At 52.5% G+C, this 17399-nt stretch overlaps 6 protein-coding genes and 1 non-coding gene across 7 annotated transcripts; 3 read left to right on the top strand and 4 right to left on the bottom strand.

Annotated features, from left to right (window-relative positions):
• Window positions 1-191: 191 nt before the first annotated feature.
• Window positions 192-4049, top strand: J4E88_007904 (uncharacterized protein; the record flags this gene model as incomplete). The annotated part of the gene is made up of 3 exons (XM_049401518.1): window positions 192-1716; window positions 1911-1944; window positions 2009-4049. 3 exons carry the CDS (start codon window positions 192-194, stop codon window positions 4047-4049), a joined length of 3600 nt encoding a protein of 1199 aa, XP_049252591.1.
• Window positions 4050-4373: 324 nt separating this feature from the next.
• ARG8 (acetylornithine aminotransferase) lies at window positions 4374-5937 on the bottom strand (the record flags this gene model as incomplete). The annotated part of the gene is made up of 3 exons (XM_049401517.1): window positions 4374-5447; window positions 5497-5736; window positions 5791-5937. The coding sequence occupies 3 exons, from the start codon at window positions 5935-5937 to the stop codon at window positions 4374-4376; spliced, it is 1461 nt and encodes a 486-aa protein (XP_049252590.1).
• Window positions 5938-6378: 441 nt separating this feature from the next.
• J4E88_007902 lies at window positions 6379-6483 on the top strand. The gene has a single exon. It is a non-coding gene; the product is annotated as a tRNA-Met (tRNA).
• A 1686-nt stretch (window positions 6484-8169) lies between these two features.
• J4E88_007901 (uncharacterized protein) lies at window positions 8170-9612 on the top strand (the record flags this gene model as incomplete). The annotated part of the gene is made up of 2 exons (XM_049401516.1): window positions 8170-8670; window positions 8722-9612. The coding sequence occupies 2 exons, from the start codon at window positions 8170-8172 to the stop codon at window positions 9610-9612; spliced, it is 1392 nt and encodes a 463-aa protein (XP_049252589.1).
• Window positions 9613-9719: 107 nt separating this feature from the next.
• J4E88_007900 (uncharacterized protein) lies at window positions 9720-10832 on the bottom strand (the record flags this gene model as incomplete). Its single annotated transcript, XM_049401515.1, has 1 exon — window positions 9720-10832. The coding sequence occupies one exon, from the start codon at window positions 10830-10832 to the stop codon at window positions 9720-9722; it is 1113 nt and encodes a 370-aa protein (XP_049252588.1).
• Window positions 10833-11457: 625 nt separating this feature from the next.
• J4E88_007899 (uncharacterized protein) lies at window positions 11458-12894 on the bottom strand (the record flags this gene model as incomplete). Its single annotated transcript, XM_049401514.1, has 3 exons — window positions 11458-11850; window positions 11904-12444; window positions 12494-12894. The coding sequence occupies 3 exons, from the start codon at window positions 12892-12894 to the stop codon at window positions 11458-11460; spliced, it is 1335 nt and encodes a 444-aa protein (XP_049252587.1).
• Window positions 12895-13558: 664 nt separating this feature from the next.
• J4E88_007898 (uncharacterized protein) lies at window positions 13559-14191 on the bottom strand (the record flags this gene model as incomplete). Its single annotated transcript, XM_049401513.1, has 2 exons — window positions 13559-14044; window positions 14102-14191. The coding sequence occupies 2 exons, from the start codon at window positions 14189-14191 to the stop codon at window positions 13559-13561; spliced, it is 576 nt and encodes a 191-aa protein (XP_049252586.1).
• Between the last annotated feature and the right edge of the window lie 3208 nt (window positions 14192-17399).

Here is a 17399-nt window from a genome sequence, read left to right as displayed (position 1 = left end):
CCCCGTCTCACCTGCAACCACCTACCATTATCGACTCAAACTTCTGTCCCGCAGTGCTCGGGCTGTACGATCGTACCCACTGGATTTGATGACAACGAACGCTTATGATGGTCGGGCTTACAACAATCACGTCGCCCACGTCATGTGGCGCGACTAGCAGCAGCTATGATCATCGAGCCGCACGCAAGAACATGGACAATTCAACTGATCAGCAAATGAACGACCGTGACGATGCTATATCCATATCTTCATCTTCAGCGCGAGCCTCTGCTGCTACCGGATCATCTACGCCTGCCACCCCAGGATTCTTGTTAGCTCCCGAAAACGTGGAGTGTGTTGAGACTGGTGCACAGAATATGGATCGCTACGTCGCACTTGGCTGCCTTCACTTCAAGCACACATTCGAATTTAGCTCAATCTCATCATCGAGTGGTGCTTGGGTCGAGTTACTACAACAAGAGCTTCCCGACGAGATCAAGGCCAGCATCGGCATTGAAGCATCACGACTGCTTGAAGCTCAATGGATTCGGATATTCGCGCGTAGAGGAACGCCTGGTAATGCGTCTCACCACGGCCTTCTTCGCGTCTATCTTTTGCCAGAAGACTGGGCTCGTCGTACGATTGACCGTAACAGCAAGAGCTTGAAGAACGCTCTGCGGACACTGCTCCAACAAATTGACATCTCACCGAGCGCTTGGAATGGAGACTCAAATCCTGATGAGACGCGTTACTTTGATCCCTGGGCTGATGTAGAACCTTTCTCGCTATACTACCTTTTCAACAAGCTACCATCACCTGCGCCCGACGTGGGGAGGATCAAGTGTCGCTATACACGTGCCGCCGTACAAGACGTACTAGATTCTGCGGCAGTCTCAGAGTGGTCGGAGCATGGCGAACAGGCTCTACCGGGGCTCAAAACAAGATTGTACGCGTATCAGACACGGTCGGCGAGCTTGATGCTGCAACGGGAAGCTTCGCCACAGCTGCAGCTTGATCCAAGATTGGAGGTTCGTACCTCGCCCGATGGCAAGAAGTTCTACTTCGGGCCTCGAGATGGATCGTTTCTACAAGAGCCGCGCTACTACGAAATGAACCGGGGTGGTATTCTGGCAGAGACCATGGGCCTGGGGAAAACGGTAATTTGCTTGGCCGTTATATTGGCAAGTAAGGGCCATCTTCCCATAGTTCCAGCCGCATACCGACCATTACCTCCTCTTCGCAAGCGACCCGGATCGTTGGCAGACATGGCGATCTCTTCCGCTGGCCGACATTCAATCCCGATGAAATCCTTCCTCGAGCAGTCTGAGGCGAATGGGGCTGGAGATATGAAGAGCATCAAAGATGCGCTGGATCGAGATGTTCCATTCTACGAAATACCACCAGATATTCCACGCATGAATAGGAATACCCGAATACCACCAACACGTCAATTGGTGCTCTCATCCGCCACCATCATTGTCGTACCGCCAAACTTACTCCACCAATGGCAGTCAGAAATACAAAAGCACGTCCTTCCGGGCGGCCTCAGGATTCTCGTCGTTGACTCGGTGCCCAAGCGCGCCGGCAAAACGAAGATAACCCATCCAACCGACGAGACCATGGACTTTCGAAGCGACCTACCTGCTCCCACTGAACTCATGAAGTTTGACGTGGTTCTGTTCACTCGCAACCGCTTCGAACAAGAGATCCAAGACGGTCAGGATGAACAAGGGCGACGTATGGGTTCTGGACCCTCTCGCGTTTGCAACTGTTCTTACATTGGAGCAACTCGCATTCCAGATTGCTGTTGTGTCGACACTGATAGAGTGTACGAATCGCCGCTGAAGAAGATACACTGGCTACGTATTATTATCGATGAAGGACATTTGTTTTCGAGCTCTGTCTCGAATGCTGTACTTGTCGCTAAGCAGATACAAGCGGAGAGACGCTGGGTCGTATCAGGAAGTAAGTCATGCAAATTCCGACATGTGTACATACGCTGACGCTGGCTCAAAGCACCTGCGAAAAGTTTGGTCGGTGTGGAGGTAGACATGTCCACCGTCGATCCGGAGACCGACCCGGTACTGCAGCGCGAACTTGCCATTGAAAAGAGAAAGACGTTCAACAATGATCCAGAGAATGCCAAAGCTGCTAAAGCGTTGGGTATGCTTGCTTCACATTTCCTTATGGTTCGACCATGGTGTGAGAATTCCGAAGGTAAGCTCGATTGGGATGAATACGTTTATCGCCACGAGCACCAGTACAGAAAGACTTATTCCGGGTTTTCTTCATGCTTCGTCCGAGCATTGGAAGGACTAGTTGTGAAGACGCGCCCAGAGGATGTTGAGAAGGACATTGTCTTACCGCCGATGCGACACAGAACCGTTTACCTCAAGCCATGTTGGTTCGATAAGATGACGGCCAATCTCTTCATTCAAGTTCTGCGAGCAAACGCTATCACGAGCGAGCGGACCGATGTCGACTACCTATTTCACAAGAATAGCGTGAAAGCCCGTCACAGTCTCATCAGAAATTTACGGCAGTCCAACTTTACGTGGACAGGTTTTAGCCTCTCAGATGTAGTCTCGACGCTTGAAACGAGCAGTAAGTACCTTTCGAATGAGGACAAGAATTGCTCGCTCGATGACGCACAATCCCTCTTGGAGAGCAGCCAAGTCGTGTCGAAGCTTACGGCTTCCGCTGACTGGATTGCATTGAGTACATCTCATGAAGTGGGTATGGCTGTCAACAGTTGGCCAGAAGCGGCGCGCGAGGCTTTTGCACTTGTTCACCCGGCGGAGCCCATCGTGGTTGGTGTTACGCAGCTCATCGAGGGCCAACTCCACGTTGATAGCAACATCCGGTCTTCAGATCCAACGGTCGGGCTGGATGCTGTTGGATATGCAGCAAAAGCAAAGGTCATTGCGATGGCAGAGGAAGAGGGTAAGCTCAAGGAGTCAAGCGGAGGCACAGTCAATGGCTTGCCGCTGCAGAGGACAGGAGTGCCTACTTCGCTGGTAAAGGGTCAACAGCCACCGACCAGTCGTCGGACATCAGCCATCGCGGGTAAAGCTTCTCCTAAGAAATCAACAGGATCCAACGATGCGAATGGCGTCAAAGATACCCCGGACCTCGCATCACCCGTTCGCACGAAGAAGCGAAAACTTACCTTCGCAGACGAGACAGCGGACCTTCCCGCAGATTCCGATCTTCGGAACACACGCTGCATTGGCACCACATCGGCCAAACTTACATATCTGTTGGACAAGGTGATGCAACACCAGGAGAAAGAGAAGATCATCATCTTCTACGATGGTGACAACGCCGCGTTCTACATCGCCCAATGTCTCGAGATGATGTACGTCAACCATCGAATCTATGCGAGAACCCTGAAAAACGCACTGCGATCCGAATACGTACGACTCTTCAACGAAGATCCAGATGTGCGAGTCTTGCTCATCGATGTCGCGTGCGGAGCCCTTGGGCTGAACCTTAACGCGGCGAGCGTCGTACTCATTGTAAACCCGATCAACAGACCGAACATCGAAGCGCAAGCCATCAAACGAGCCCATCGCATTGGACAAACAAAAGAAGTGCTCGTCGAGACTCTAGTTCTCGAGAACACAATCGAGCATGCAATCTTCAATCGCGCGAAGAAAATGTCTCGTGCTGACCATCAAGAAGCGAAAGAGCTTGAGGACGACGCCGGCATCATCGAGATCATCCAGAATGCTCAGATCCTGCCTGTGGGTGATGACGAGGGCGAGGGCTTATCCAGCTTTGCGCTATTGCAGACACCACAGCAGGTCTTTGGGCGACCGAATCGGCACAAGTACCATCGGTATGGAGGCGGAGATAAGAAGACTAAGGATGGACCGCAGAAGAAGGCGAAGACTTTGAAGAGTGCGAAGAAGAACGAGAACGAGGATGCGAGTGGTACCAACAGCACGACTGCGCCTTCTACGCCAGGTACTGGTTTACCGGTGCGAGGACCTGCTCAAAATGGCGGCTTGAATGCTGCCGGTGCAGCATCGTCCCAACTAGTCGCCAGCATCTTTGGCAGCGGTTGAGACACGAAAGTTTTGATTCATGCAGTTCTGGAGTTACATCATGGCACATTTTTCATAGCTACCTTTACAACAAACGACGGGCTCGCCCGACAGACTTCCCCGACACTAGGTTTGGAAGTTACTTTGCATGTACTATACCCGTCAGACCTGGCTTCGGCCTTGCTCAGTCTTGCTTCAGTACTCTAAAAGTAATCAGTGTATGACAATATACAATTCGTTCATACAAGCTGCCATCGTCCTTCTAATGCCTTGACTTTTTGGTGAAATTTGTACAATGCTACCTGTCTACAACGCCGATGAACGCCATGCTAAACAGGGTATGCATTACCGCATTTCCTGCTGACCGTCTGTGCCCTCAACATCCTCATGCTTGACCCATACGCTCTCCATCGCCTGTCCTAGGATCTGCATACCCTCCTCGATCTCCGCTTCGGTGATCACGAGTGGGGGAACAAATCTGAGCGTGTTTGTACCGCAAGTGATGATCAACAGGCCCCTCTCACGAGCAGCAGTAACGATGGGCGTAGGATCAACATCGAGCTGAAGACCCAAGATCAGACCCTTGCCTCTGACCTCCTTGATCTGGCTGGAGAAGCGCTGTCGGAGAGCGTCGAAGTGCTTGCGAAATGCCTGCTCCTTGGCGGGTATCGAGTCGAGAATCTCTGGCGATGAGAGACGAGACAGGATGTATGAAGCGACGCGGGATCCGAGGGGGTTGCCGCCAAAGGTGGTGCCGTGGTCACCAGTCTTGATGTTGTCACAGACGAAGTCGTTGACGATAGTCGCGCCGATGGGGAATCCGTTGCCGAGTGCTTTTGCCGTGGTTACAATGTCGGGATGGCATTCCTTGGGGTAGCCGCCGTGTGCCCAGAAGGTACCTGTCCGGCCTAGACCGCACTGTATCTCGTCGAAGATCAAGACGGCACCGACTTCTGTGCACCTCTTTCGAAGCGCGAGAAGGAACTCGGGTGTCGCAACGTTCACGCCGCCCTCTCCCTGGATTGGCTCCACGATGACACCGCACGTCGCGTCGGTGACCAGGTCGTTGACTGCCTCCACATCGTTGAATGTGCCGTACTTGAAACCGGGCACCATTGGCGAGAAGGGTGTCTGGTACTTGGGGTTCGGTGTCGCGCTCAAACTGCCCATGGTCCGGCCGTGGAATGAGTTGTGGAACGAAACGAATTCGTGCTTCTCCTTGTCTGGTGACATTGACTTTCCGACCTTGCGCGCGAACTTAATGGCGGCCTCGTTGGCCTCGGAACCACTGTTGCATATGAATGTACGAGTGGCGCTGGCGAAGCCTCCGGTCGCGTGCGTGAGCTGGATCAGCTGCTTCGATAGCAGGCCTGTGTGCGGGTTGTGGTAGAGGTTCGAGGTGTGCATAAGTTGCTTGGCCTGGGAGGGAGTCAGTGGGCCGCAATCGATGTAGTGGTGACGAACGTACCTGTTCTCCAATGACCTGCGCTACGCCAGGGTCGCAGTGCCCCAGCGCATTGACGGCAATACCAGCTGTGAAGTCGAGGTACTTCCTGTTCTCGATATCCCACATCCAGCACCCCTCTCCCTTCTCGAACATCGGTGGTGGGCGCACATAGGTCGGGACCATGTACGGTAATTGCTGGTTGACGAGGCCGGCTGTCTTGGAGGATGAGGGCGGGTCGGGTGTAGGTAGTGTGGAGTCGCGCTATAGAGTGTCATTATGGAGGGCGCTGTAGAGCATGTATCGGTTGGTACTCACGGCTATGGCGTCCTTCACGTCCTGTGGTAGACTGGACCCCCTAACCGCAGAGGCTGCGGAAGCGAACCGCGCGGGGACGTAGTTGATGCGAGATGCGCGCAATGTAGCGCACACGCGCTGCGAAGCCATTCGTGAAGCCATGATCATTTGCAAATTTCAGGAAAACAAACTCCAGTGCCTCATCAGATGCGTCAATCGTGACTGTTGGGCGTGACGCAACTGCCCAAAATTTTAGCGTGCATGATAAGATAGGCCGAGGTCGGAGAGTCGGAGTGCCTCGTACAAGGTGTAAATCAACAGGTGCTCTGCAGACTATATCAAGATGAGAACAACCATTTCGCAAGATTTTAAGGCAATGTAGACTTCTGGGTTATGTACTCAAATGTGTGCCCAGTCTTTTTGGTAGCATAGGATGGATGGGAAGGGTGGGGTGGTAGGGATGTTTGGGTCGGTGGAGGGTGAAATGACAGGGATGTTTGGGTCAACGGAGGAAGGAGCGAGCGCAACAACGGCAGGAGCGACCGGTGAGCGGTGAGCGGTGAGCGGTGAAATATCACCGGCCCAATTGGGCCAAATGAGAAGAACAAAGCCTCCTTGGTGTAGTTGGTTATCACGTGGGTCTCATATCTACACATATGACTGTTCGACAGAGCAGATATCCCGAGGTCGGCAGTTCGATCCTGCCAGGGGGCAAATTTTTTGCCGGCATTCTGGCTGTGTGCTGTTACTAATGTGGTAGGCTCGCTATGTATGCTCATGTTTTTGGAGATCGAAGTCAGCTGACATATTTTTTGGTTGACAGTCCAATGCGTTTTGGCTTCATGTGCAGGCCGATATGTGGCAGAACAATTAAGCTGGGAGTAACATACATAGTTCTGATCCACTAGCTGGTTGTAACAGGGCCTACACAAGTACAAGGCATTACCGCGAACAAAAGACACAGTTAGTATCGGGAAAGAACCCAGGCCGCTGTGCACTGAGCGGTAGGCATGGAAAAGCCGTAGTCTCTCATCCAAGCATCTGCCTTCTCTTCGACGTAGTTCATCCGTGGCACGTCTCACGCAGCTTAAGCATCGTGCGTACCTACTACAACAAAACGCTATAAGAACGACCAGTGTAACAACAGAGAACCTAGAAGTCTACATCGCTGTAGCAAGTTCTCGGTTCCTTGCTTCTGCGCTGTTGTAGGCTGCAGAGTAAGGGCAGAATACGCCACGATGAAGTCCCAGTCACTACTTCCATACACAACCTGCGCCGTTCCGTCTCCCATGCGCATACTTGCACGCATACAGAGATCTCGAGACATGCTGGCGTCTGGGACTCTTGGGAAGAGTCGCTCCTACCTGCAAGTACGTGAAAGCCGGTATACATCTCAGTTCCATAGGCCGTCGTATGACGCGATGAGCGGCCGAACGATCAACAGATGCATCTGCAACTCGATCACAACAAGGACTATATCGTAACCATTGGTATCCAACGACTTGGGCAACCAACACCAAGGTCTGTTTCGATATCGTCAACGTCCGTGATCATTGTATGAGGTCACGAACAGTCGGTACCCTCCGCGCGTTTTGAATACCTGAGCTGTAAGTGACCGTGCGGCCTCTGGGATCGCATCATTGAGACAGACGCCGATGCGCGAGAGGAGGGCATTCGCGACTTGCTCGTAAAAGGACATCAGGCGCTTCTTCCGCAACAGCCCAAACCCGCGTCCGAGATGCAGCAGCGTTTGTTGGAAACAAAGAATTAGACAGGTCTGCAGACTACAGCATGATATAAGAAGCAGATTGGAAGATCTGACGAATATGTAGGCTCCTGGGTGTTTGGTGTTCTCCTTGTATGAGATGACATTCTCGGCAATACTCTTCGGAGATGTGATGGGGTTGTAGGGCGAAGAGAGGTCGTGCTGGTTCGTTGGAAAGTACATAGTGCGAGCCGAGATCCATGGATGGTCGCGGTTGTGGTGTTGCGCTAGCTGGTTGGGGCACAAGCTTCCCTCGACGCGTCCGTCCGTCGCACCCCGCTGCATGTATACCCTCTGCCATCACTTCTACCATCTTTCTTCCCAAGTGGACACTGCAATGTCATAAAAGGCGGCGAGCTTCATGGAGTTCATCAGAATCTCCAAGATGCGGAGAACGTTGTTTCGCCAGACGCGTCGCGAAACCACAAAAGCGCCATTCACGTGCGATCGTGAGAGGTTCGCGTTGTTCAGGGGTCCTGGAGCGATGACGAAGCCCCTTGATGTCATGATTCCACGAACACCCGGATGAACCTCATCAACCCACACCTCCAATCCATCAAGATCATCGATTAACTATCTATTCCCATCAAATACATATCATTGAGCACCTGTCCCGTCCTATATCCCACGTGAAAATGCCCCCAGCGAAGAAACAGAAGACCGCGCGCGATTCCGGCGTCTTCCTAGAAGATTCGGGCAGCGAGAGCTCGGATTCCGCTTTCGAGTCGGTGCGCCCCAACAAGAACGACAAGCAGAAGAAAAATAAGCAGAACAGCAGCACGGGCAAGTCCGCCGATCCGGCACCTTACGACTATGTTTGCATACCGCATCCTTTCTTCGACATTGAAGGCCGGAATTATCTGAACTGGACATTGGACCCGGACGCCTTCATTTCATCTAAATCCGAGATCTTCAAAAAGCTCTACAAGCCCATCGACGATCAATTCAGAAAAGACGGCCTCTTTAAAGCAGCGGCGAGTAAACACCCAGAGCACAAATGGGTCATGTTGTGGGATGCATGGCTCAAGGCGGATCTACTAGGAAGGAAAGCGAAGTACTGCGACCCAGACGCTTTTGAGATGAATTTGTATACAGACTGGCAAGGATGGGGAATGCAGGAGATTATGGAAAATATGGTAAGTGCAATGGTTAGCTGTGCATGACAGCTGTAAGCTAACAGCGCAAAGATGGTCGAGTTCAATCAAGGCTTCCATGCTAAAAAGGACCGGATCGAGAAGATGTGGTCTGTCATCAGCGCAGTGGGACTGTGGCTGAATGAAAACGAGCACATCACCGCGCTCATCAATAACGAAGACGGCGACACAACCTGCGAAATGATCGGCTTAATGGGCTGCGCACTCCTCGCCGTGCTCGCGGCTATCGAAGCATCAGGCGAGCTCAAGCCAGATTCCCGCTTCCTTGACTTGGCAATCGTCATTGCGTATTATCTAGAGCTATCGCATGATCTCCCTGCTTTCGGCATCGAAGGGCAGTGCGTTTCATGGCGCAAGGAAGCCGTCAACTACTTCAAGAAGGGCAACCTCGACCCCGAGAAGGGAATCTTTGCAACGAAACTCCGCCTCGATAAACTGGCAAAGGTCGGTGACGTCGATGATGACTTCGCGCACACCAACGGAGAGGTCGAGAAGATCATGACTGGGTCAACGTTTTCTGAGAAGCTCGAGGCTGAAAGGGCGGCTAAAGACTTCGCTGGAAGCTCTGTGGAAAACCCAGTCACAATTCTAGAAGACGACGACGCCGATAAAGAGAATGCAAACCCGAAGGCCACAGGTGAGAAGCATGTCTCTCCGCCGCCAACAGGCAACGGCAAGCGGAAGAGGGGTCTGGACAATGTCGAGAACACAGGCAATGCGAAACAAGCGGATAAAGACCCATGGCACTGGAACGACAAGTTTAACGCGTACAAAGACAAGCGTCATCCCAAGATGGGCGGTGAACACTACGATATTACAAAGATGAGCAGGTCAGACCGAGCGGCTGCGTCGTTTACCGGCAAAGATCCCCTTGCCGATGTTCCAGTGAAGGATCTACAAGCGAATCTACTGGATCTCATTTGAGATGGAAATATGTATAGTAGGGGCTGTAAAAGTAAGGGCTTGTGTGAAGAAGGTGTACATAATCTGTTAGACGCGATTACCAATTTGATTTTGTAACATCCCAAACGCTATTGCACACACCCTCTACTGTCTACAGGCCAAATCTCCTCGATGATGCCCTTCCGATACGCATAGTACATGTTGTGTAAATTCACCGTTGGATCAATATGACTAGGCACCATCTCGACCCTATCACCTATCTTCAATTCTTTACCCTTGCCTTCGTCCCAAGCAAGACTACCATGCTCATCTCCCAGAACGCCATACCTATACCCCGGCGTCTTGCACTCCGCCAGTCCAGAATCCGTCGTCAACGACTTGAGCCCCGCGTCAATGGTAATGATGTTCGGGCCCTGCTTGCTGAGAACCGTCGACAAGATAGTCAGACTCTGCGCATAGTTCGTCGAACCAACAGCATTGCGATAATCCGTATCCATGAAGAGGAAAGAACCCGGCTGAACTTCCGTGATCCCAGGGACCGTGACGCAAAACTCCGCTGTGCCCGTCCCACCAGTCGTCACCACATCAATCGCGTAACCTTCTTTTCTCAGCGCATCGGCAGTGGAGGTGAGGATCTTCATGCTCTCCAGACATTGGCTCTTGCGCTCTTCAAGACCGTGGATGTGTTGCAAATGTCCCTCGTACCCTTGTACGCCGATGAGTTTGAGATGCTTTGAGCTGGCGACGAAACTTGCTAGGTCCGAGGCTGGCTGACCAGGTTGCACACCCGTGCGGTGTAATCCCACATCGAGATCGATGAGCGTCATCACGGTGCCTTCGAAGCCGCTTTCTGATAGCGCTTGCTCGATAGCGCTTGCGCCTTCTATGCTGTCGACGACTATCCGCACGTCTTTGTACTTCTTGACTAGTTCCACTAACCGCGCCACCTTCGCGAGGCCGATTATCTCGCAGGTTATTAGGAGGTCTGTGAAGCCTTTTTCGCACATGACTTCTGCTTCGGAGAGTTTCGCTACACATCCTCCTTTTGCGCCCGCTTTAACCATCTTCTTCGCGAGGATAGCGGATTTCGTGGTCTTGAGATGTGGGCGGATGTTGACGCCAGTGGGGAGGAGTTGTTTCATGAGTTTATCCAGGTTGGCTTCCATGAGGTCCAAGTCCACAATCATAGACGGCGTATCTAGCGAGTCTAGCGAGTCGCCTACTTTGGGGGAGTACGGCATGGTTGCGGTGTGTACGAGATGCTAGTGGGATCGATGTAATAGAGAGCGCTTTTGGTGGTGAATCGTTCAAGCAGCTCGACTGAGAAGAGCAACGCGAATAGTTCGGATGATCCCGGGCTTAGTCACAAGTATGCGCGCTGCGAACATCGGACGTTGCACTCAAGATAGGCGTGTAGATGTTAGAAGTGGAAAAGTGGGTGCCTGGTCGTGATAGCCCGAAATGGTAAGCCGGAGGACATCCCACCTTCCCGACTGAACACTAGCTTCCATCTTTACGGGCGTACATGACTTGCGTGCCTATTGTTTCGTCAAAGAGTACCTGAGACCTCACGATAATTTTCAGATATATCTATACTAATAGAGAGTGCTTCGGCTGTCTTTGAGGATAGCAGTTTAGCCACCGTTGAACATGGCTTGCGATGAAGCCGTATTCGTCAAAGTGCGTACAAGGAACGTTGTGACCACATCACGATAGCATGGATCCCTTGAGACAAATTCGTTGTATTAGATAGTACGAATACAATCAGCGAGGTTCTCCATACGGACTTGTACCTGCGCAGTACTTCCGACAACGAGTCAAGTCCACTAAGCCAGTCTTCTCCTTCAACCAATAACCTCAGACACCTTAAGCCTTGCACCCGTTGTGTCCGCCTTGCTGCCACATGGTAACACTCTTAACCTTCATCTGTCCACCGTCCTTCCACGTAGGCAACCACTGGTTCTTGGCCTCCCAGAAGTCGAGCTTGGCGCGGTGACTCTTGTCAATCCATGGCTTACCGCTCTTGCCATCCTCGAACCAGCCGTTGGTGGAACCGACAGCCAGGTTCATGACGAGGTAGAACTCCTGGTCGAAGGGAGCGGCGTTGCTCTCGGCGTGCTTCCAGGGGTTGTCGAGACGGGTGCCGTTGGCATCGGCCTGGGGGAAGTTTCCGTACTTGAAGAAGGGCTGGTCGAAGTGCGTGTACATGACCTGGAGTAGGCGTGTGTTGATATAGGTGAAGATGTACTTCTCGCTCCACTGGAAGTTTGGTCAGTACTGGCGAGAAGACGAAGGATACATATGAGACTTACCTCAATACCGAAAGTGTTGTAACCGGCGGCGTATGTAGTGTGTAGCGCCTCGCGCTTGACGTTGTTGCGCCACCAGCCGTTATGGTTGGAGTCGGGACCGAAGTGCAACGTGCTCGAGACAACGTTCCTGCCACCCTGAGCGTAGCTGGGATCGTTGCCGCGAGATTCGGCGATGTCGATCTCACCAGAGCGAGGCCAAGGGCCATATGCGTTGTCCTTGGGCAACATCCAGATAGCGGGCCACAGCCAATCACCAGATGGCAGCTTGGCGACGACCTCGATACGGCCGTACTTGATTGAGGCGCCGCGCCTGGTGTTGATGCGACCGGACTTGATGGGGTTGATGATGGTGCCGTTGGTCGTGTTGGTGGTGGCAACACAGTCACTCCAGCTGGAACCAGTGCATCCATGGCCACGTAGGTCAAGGGTATAGTTGCTTCCAAGGAACTGCTCCTCCTGGAGAGTCGGCTTAATGATGAGTTCACCGTTCTTGACGAAGACGTTCTCATCCGTGCCAGTAGTCATCTCGAACTGGCCGTTGCTGCATATTCGAGTTAGTCAATGCATGCCAATGATCGAAGCTAACTTACCCGTAGCCACCCAGCTCGACTTCCTTGGTCCAGACGGTCTCGTTCAGTGACTTGAAATCGTCATGGAAGATCTGGCAGTACTTGTGCTTGCCGATGACTCGGAAGCCGTCCCAGATCATGATAGCGGTCACCATCAGGCCAAGACCAAAGCCGACGAGGGGAAGAATCGTTCCCCATTTTTGCCTCGGGTGCGGCTTGTCGAGCCACGGCATCCCGACATCCTCGGGCTTCACGCGTCGTGAACGGAAGTACTGACCTGGCACGGGTCCGTACTTGAAGCCACTGGCGACGGACTCCTTGCCATTGGAGCTTTGCTTACCCTTGGACTTCGGTGTTTGCGTTGAAGGCCCCCCCTCGGGGGCGTCAGTAATTTTCTCAGAGAGCTCTGAGGGATGCTCCATGATGTGCGGATGGTGAGGTGTTTGAGAGGAGATGGTTATACAGCAGGAGATCTTTTCTTGTATATTGATTTGATCTCGGTTAGTATGAAAATTTCCAAATGCGCACACATCGAAATGCTGTGACCAGTAATTGCTGTTGAAGTGGTTGTGTGGAGCACATGTTCACATGGCGTACGCCTTACTAGACGTTGGCGGACAGTCAATTCTGATTGTGCAATGGAAAGACCAAGTCCCTTGGTACTGGAGTATCATTTTTGTAAAGCTCCACTGCGAAGGCGAAAAAGCCTCTTCGGTTCCGTAAGGTAAGTATGGTGGTTGTCAGCTTAGTGCGAGTACTGTGGAGAGAGTCGATAGTTCAGGGTGTACCGATTGGAGGAACCACTCAAAGAAGATGAAGCTCGGTCGCGCGTAGTTGTACCCACCACCGAAAGGATACTTTAGAGATGCCCACTGTTTCACGTGAACGATAAGAAAAGGTAGCACGGGATGCCTTTAAGGTATAGGATAGGTGTTCGCGTTGAGTGGTACGGACCAGCAGAACCGAACCTTTTCGCGATTCCAGCTTATTCGCGCACTCAGCGCCCCAGAAACGCATTCGCGCTGGGTCGGTCTACAACGCTCAAGACATCCGTCTCCACAGCGCCGGCTCACATCGCACTCGTATCTATGCGCCCACGGCCAGACTCAAGTATATGCCCCACACGACGCCCACAGAGCAGCCAAAGACGATCCTCTTGTCTACTGGCACCCACAGGAAGCTGATGAGGCTTATCGCGGGCCAGAATTTGTATCCATCCTTCATCATCGGCCACAGCTTATTCGCGCAGTCGCTCGTGACCACGTCCATGGCGTTGACGCCCGGCTTGCCCTGCGCATTGACATAGGCCATGTAGCTCAAGAACATGAGCGTGTTGACGACGGCGCCGATGGTCTGGTCAAGCAGGAACTTGATAAGGACGTTTGTCTTGCTGAGCGACGTCTTGGTGGGGTCGGGCTTCGAGCCTGGCTTCTCGGACGGCGGGGCGGCGGAGGGCACGTTGGTAGGGAATTGGTCTTCGAGGTAGCCTTGCCAGACTATGTTGGGTGGGGTGCTGAGGACGCTGAAGAGCGCGAACTTGAAGACGGTGGCATAGTTGAGGGCGAAGGGCGTCTGGATACGTGTTAGCTACGTGTGCCAGGACATGGACAATTGCGCAACAGCACGTACGCTGTCTTTGTAGGATGATATTGCTTGCGCAAGCACGTTTGAAGTTATGCTCAGCACTGCACCCTGCAGGGTCTGCGATACTATCGACATGGTCGCGTTGCGATTGGTTACGAATGTCCACACCAGCGATTGAGCAATGGCAAGAGGGTGGGAAGATGTATCGCAGATATGATGAAGGCAGAAGAGGAGGCGAGAGGTATGGAGGGCTATGTGTATCAATGTGGCCAGCACACCAGTGTTTGTCGGCAGTATCAGCAATGTTTCGGCCTGGGCGAGCGCGTCCCGCGCCGACATGTTTAGTGCTGTGACGTAATCAAGAGTGCAGCTCAACACCGCGATCAGGACCGCCCATCCATAGTACCTTTGAGCTTGTATCTTTCACTTTGCCGCTGACCCGTGTGCGTATATCTCAATTTGCTAGATTGTACATGAAGACCATGCGAGGCCAGAATGAGAAGTAGCGAACCATCTCATGCCTTCCCGTTATTGCGCGACAGTGTTTATCCATTCGTGCTGCCAACTACAAGTGCAGGTGCTCCTGCCTGTTGGCACCTCTAGTCTGAACATGTTTTTGTACGTGCGCGCTTCGATAGACTGATAGCGCGAGGAACTTAACCGAAAGCCGCTCGACAAACACAGAAACCCCTGCCCGGTCCGTTCATCAGACTGACCGCGCAGCACTCTTATGCTGGACCCGCTCATCCGAGCGTGACTTCTATCTCATCCTTCGCCTCGCTCTCCCACACATCCTTCCGAATCCTCCCAAGCGCTTTGCGATATGCGACTCCCTCCACCCGCGTTACCCAGAGTACATTGACGAACTCGTACAGTCCTTTAACCCAGACGCAATCTTGATACCATTCATCGAAGCTTCGCGCATCGATTTCCCAATTCTCCACCGAGCCAGCAGATATCTCGATAAGCTCACACAGCTCGTTTTCAATTCGATCAGGGTCGAAGAGCGCATCCGCGACTTCAGACGGCGAAGGGGTGGTGAAAGCAAAGCTGGGAAGAGCTTTAGACGTATCCCGAGAGCGATGTTTCAGAGTCGGAGTAGACGGTGTCGATGTTTCGTCGCGCGCATGAGAAGGTATGAAGTTGAGTCGGAGACACCCAGCCCACCGACCAGATGTTGTAAGAAGCTGCACGGAAGGACAGCCCGATGTCGTGTTGAGGAATTCCTTGCCCAGCGCGAGGAAGGCGTGTCTCGTGGTGCAGTGTAGGTAGCGAGCATTGATCACAGGTTGCCGGCGGTCTGTCTCGTCGAGGATTGGGATTGGATAGCGAAAGGATGCAGATGGGTCGCATGAATGTCGGACCGCTTGACCATCTTCTCCCAGATTTGCGGATATGGACCACTCTGGGGGTAGACCCTCCCCAGACATGGTGAAGGCTGGCCGCCTAAACTGCGAAGGGATGTTGACTGGATACTTCTCCGATGTCAAAGTCCTCGAGTATGTCCAATGCACACTACTGATAGTCCTCCAGGAAGTATATTGGGGTATCTCTGTTTCAGGTAGGTGCTCAATCTGGTAGTTGGCAGCACTTCTCCAACTTTCAGAGTTGATGATGCCTTCCCATCCTGCCCAAGACCATGACGGTAGAATGGCGTCGCCAGCAGGCAGTCGGCGAGGCTTCCGTCTCTTCAGATATGCCCATGGCTGCCACAACAGCGCGGCATCGAAGCACATCGTCGGCAATCCGGATATGAATCCGCCTGGGAATATGCTACTCAGATGGGCGAGACAACTAACGAAAGCGTCAAGAACATCTTCCGGAAATGTCAAATCTCGTTCATTGAACAGGGTCATGAGACGCGTGTAACGAATCATGTCTGGCCAAGGTGAACTGTTGAGCCCAGCAACAGGCACGTCCATTCTTGTCGCTGGAAGGTCGGAGGTTGGTTTTCCGGAGTCAGTAGGTAGTGGCGTTGATGAAGTAGAATCCTGGCATTCATGCCAGGAAGCACAGAGACATTCCCAATTGACTGTATTGTTTTGGAAGATGACCCTTCGCGTAGAGAATATGTATTCCTGGAAAGTCCAACCTCGCGAGTACCATTTTGTCTCCATCAGTGACATCGCTTGCTTTGTCATATACTGCGCACCACTCGGTGGCTTTCCGTCCAGTCTCCTGAGCCCTTGTGGTATGGGAGTCTCACTTGGAGTAAGCGTCATTTTCCGGTGTCCATAAAGACTCGAAGCTGCTTCCTCGTTTTGAGCTGCGACCAAGGTAAAAAGCGATCCGGCGTATATCTCTCCCATGGCACTCAGCTGGTGGTGTTTGGTGGCTTCATCGTCTTGAACGATGGCAATTCGATCCACCCATAGATAAGTAAGCCCCAAATCCTTCACCAAATTAATGGCGTCTCGAAGAAGATTCGGCAACGATATGACCCCACTGTACAGTCCGTTGTACTTTTGAAGTGCTGCCAGGTTCGCCATCGTAGCGCAAGCTGAAGTCTCTGCCCCGCCCCAAACATAACTCAAAGCGACGTAACGTGGGTGTTCAGGTACAACTACCAGACATCCGTTCTCGACATCGATCAAATAGGACGGGAAAGGCGAGTGCATCTGTGAGGTTCTGCTACCATGACATTGTTCCCCGTGTAGTTGACGGCATCGATCTATCCACGTTCGGATAATGTTGACATCCATAGTCCCTTCATCAGGAGCTGGTATACCGATAGCCGTCTTCTCCTTCTTCTTATCTATATAAGGAACAAATGGGACAAGATGAGGAGGCATATCCTCCCATGATACATCGGCGCTGCGAGGCGAAGCCGTACCACGATGCCGTTGCCGGGTTTCTGGGAAATGCACCGCCGAAGAAGCTGTTTGGCGGGCAAGCTCCTCGGCTGTATCGGGAATCCACAACTCCGTTTGGTGATGCAAAGGAGGTATTCCAATCCAGTCTGTGGGAGGGACTAGACCCGCGTCGACATCGGCTTCCTCATCGGTCAGCGCGGGCTCGTCTTCCTGCAATCCAGGCGATGCTGCCGTTGTGTTCATTGTGTGTGACAAGCCTGAAGCTAGGCGATACTCTTGATAGTATTCTGAGTTGACTGGATGTTTACGTTTCGCGATTGTAACCTGGCTGTCTACTAACTCCGACTCTAAACGCTCCTGTCGTTCTATACTGCCGTACCCGAATTCGCTCGATTACACCCTATGGTGGGCGTGTATGATTCTCTCGATCATTCCCAGCCGTGGATATAACAACGTTGGATGTGAAGGATTCTTCAAGTGGTGACGCAAAGTGAGGGGTACAACGCTGGGCGAAAAGGGCGACCAGAAGT

This window comes from Alternaria novae-zelandiae (assembly GCF_023758075.1).
Source record: "Alternaria novae-zelandiae strain BMP 2774 chromosome Unknown scaffold_17, whole genome shotgun sequence".
NCBI classification, from domain to species: domain Eukaryota; kingdom Fungi; phylum Ascomycota; class Dothideomycetes; order Pleosporales; family Pleosporaceae; genus Alternaria; species Alternaria novae-zelandiae.
Note: the sequence above shows the minus strand (reverse complement) of the source record. Positions and strands in the feature narration are given on the sequence as shown.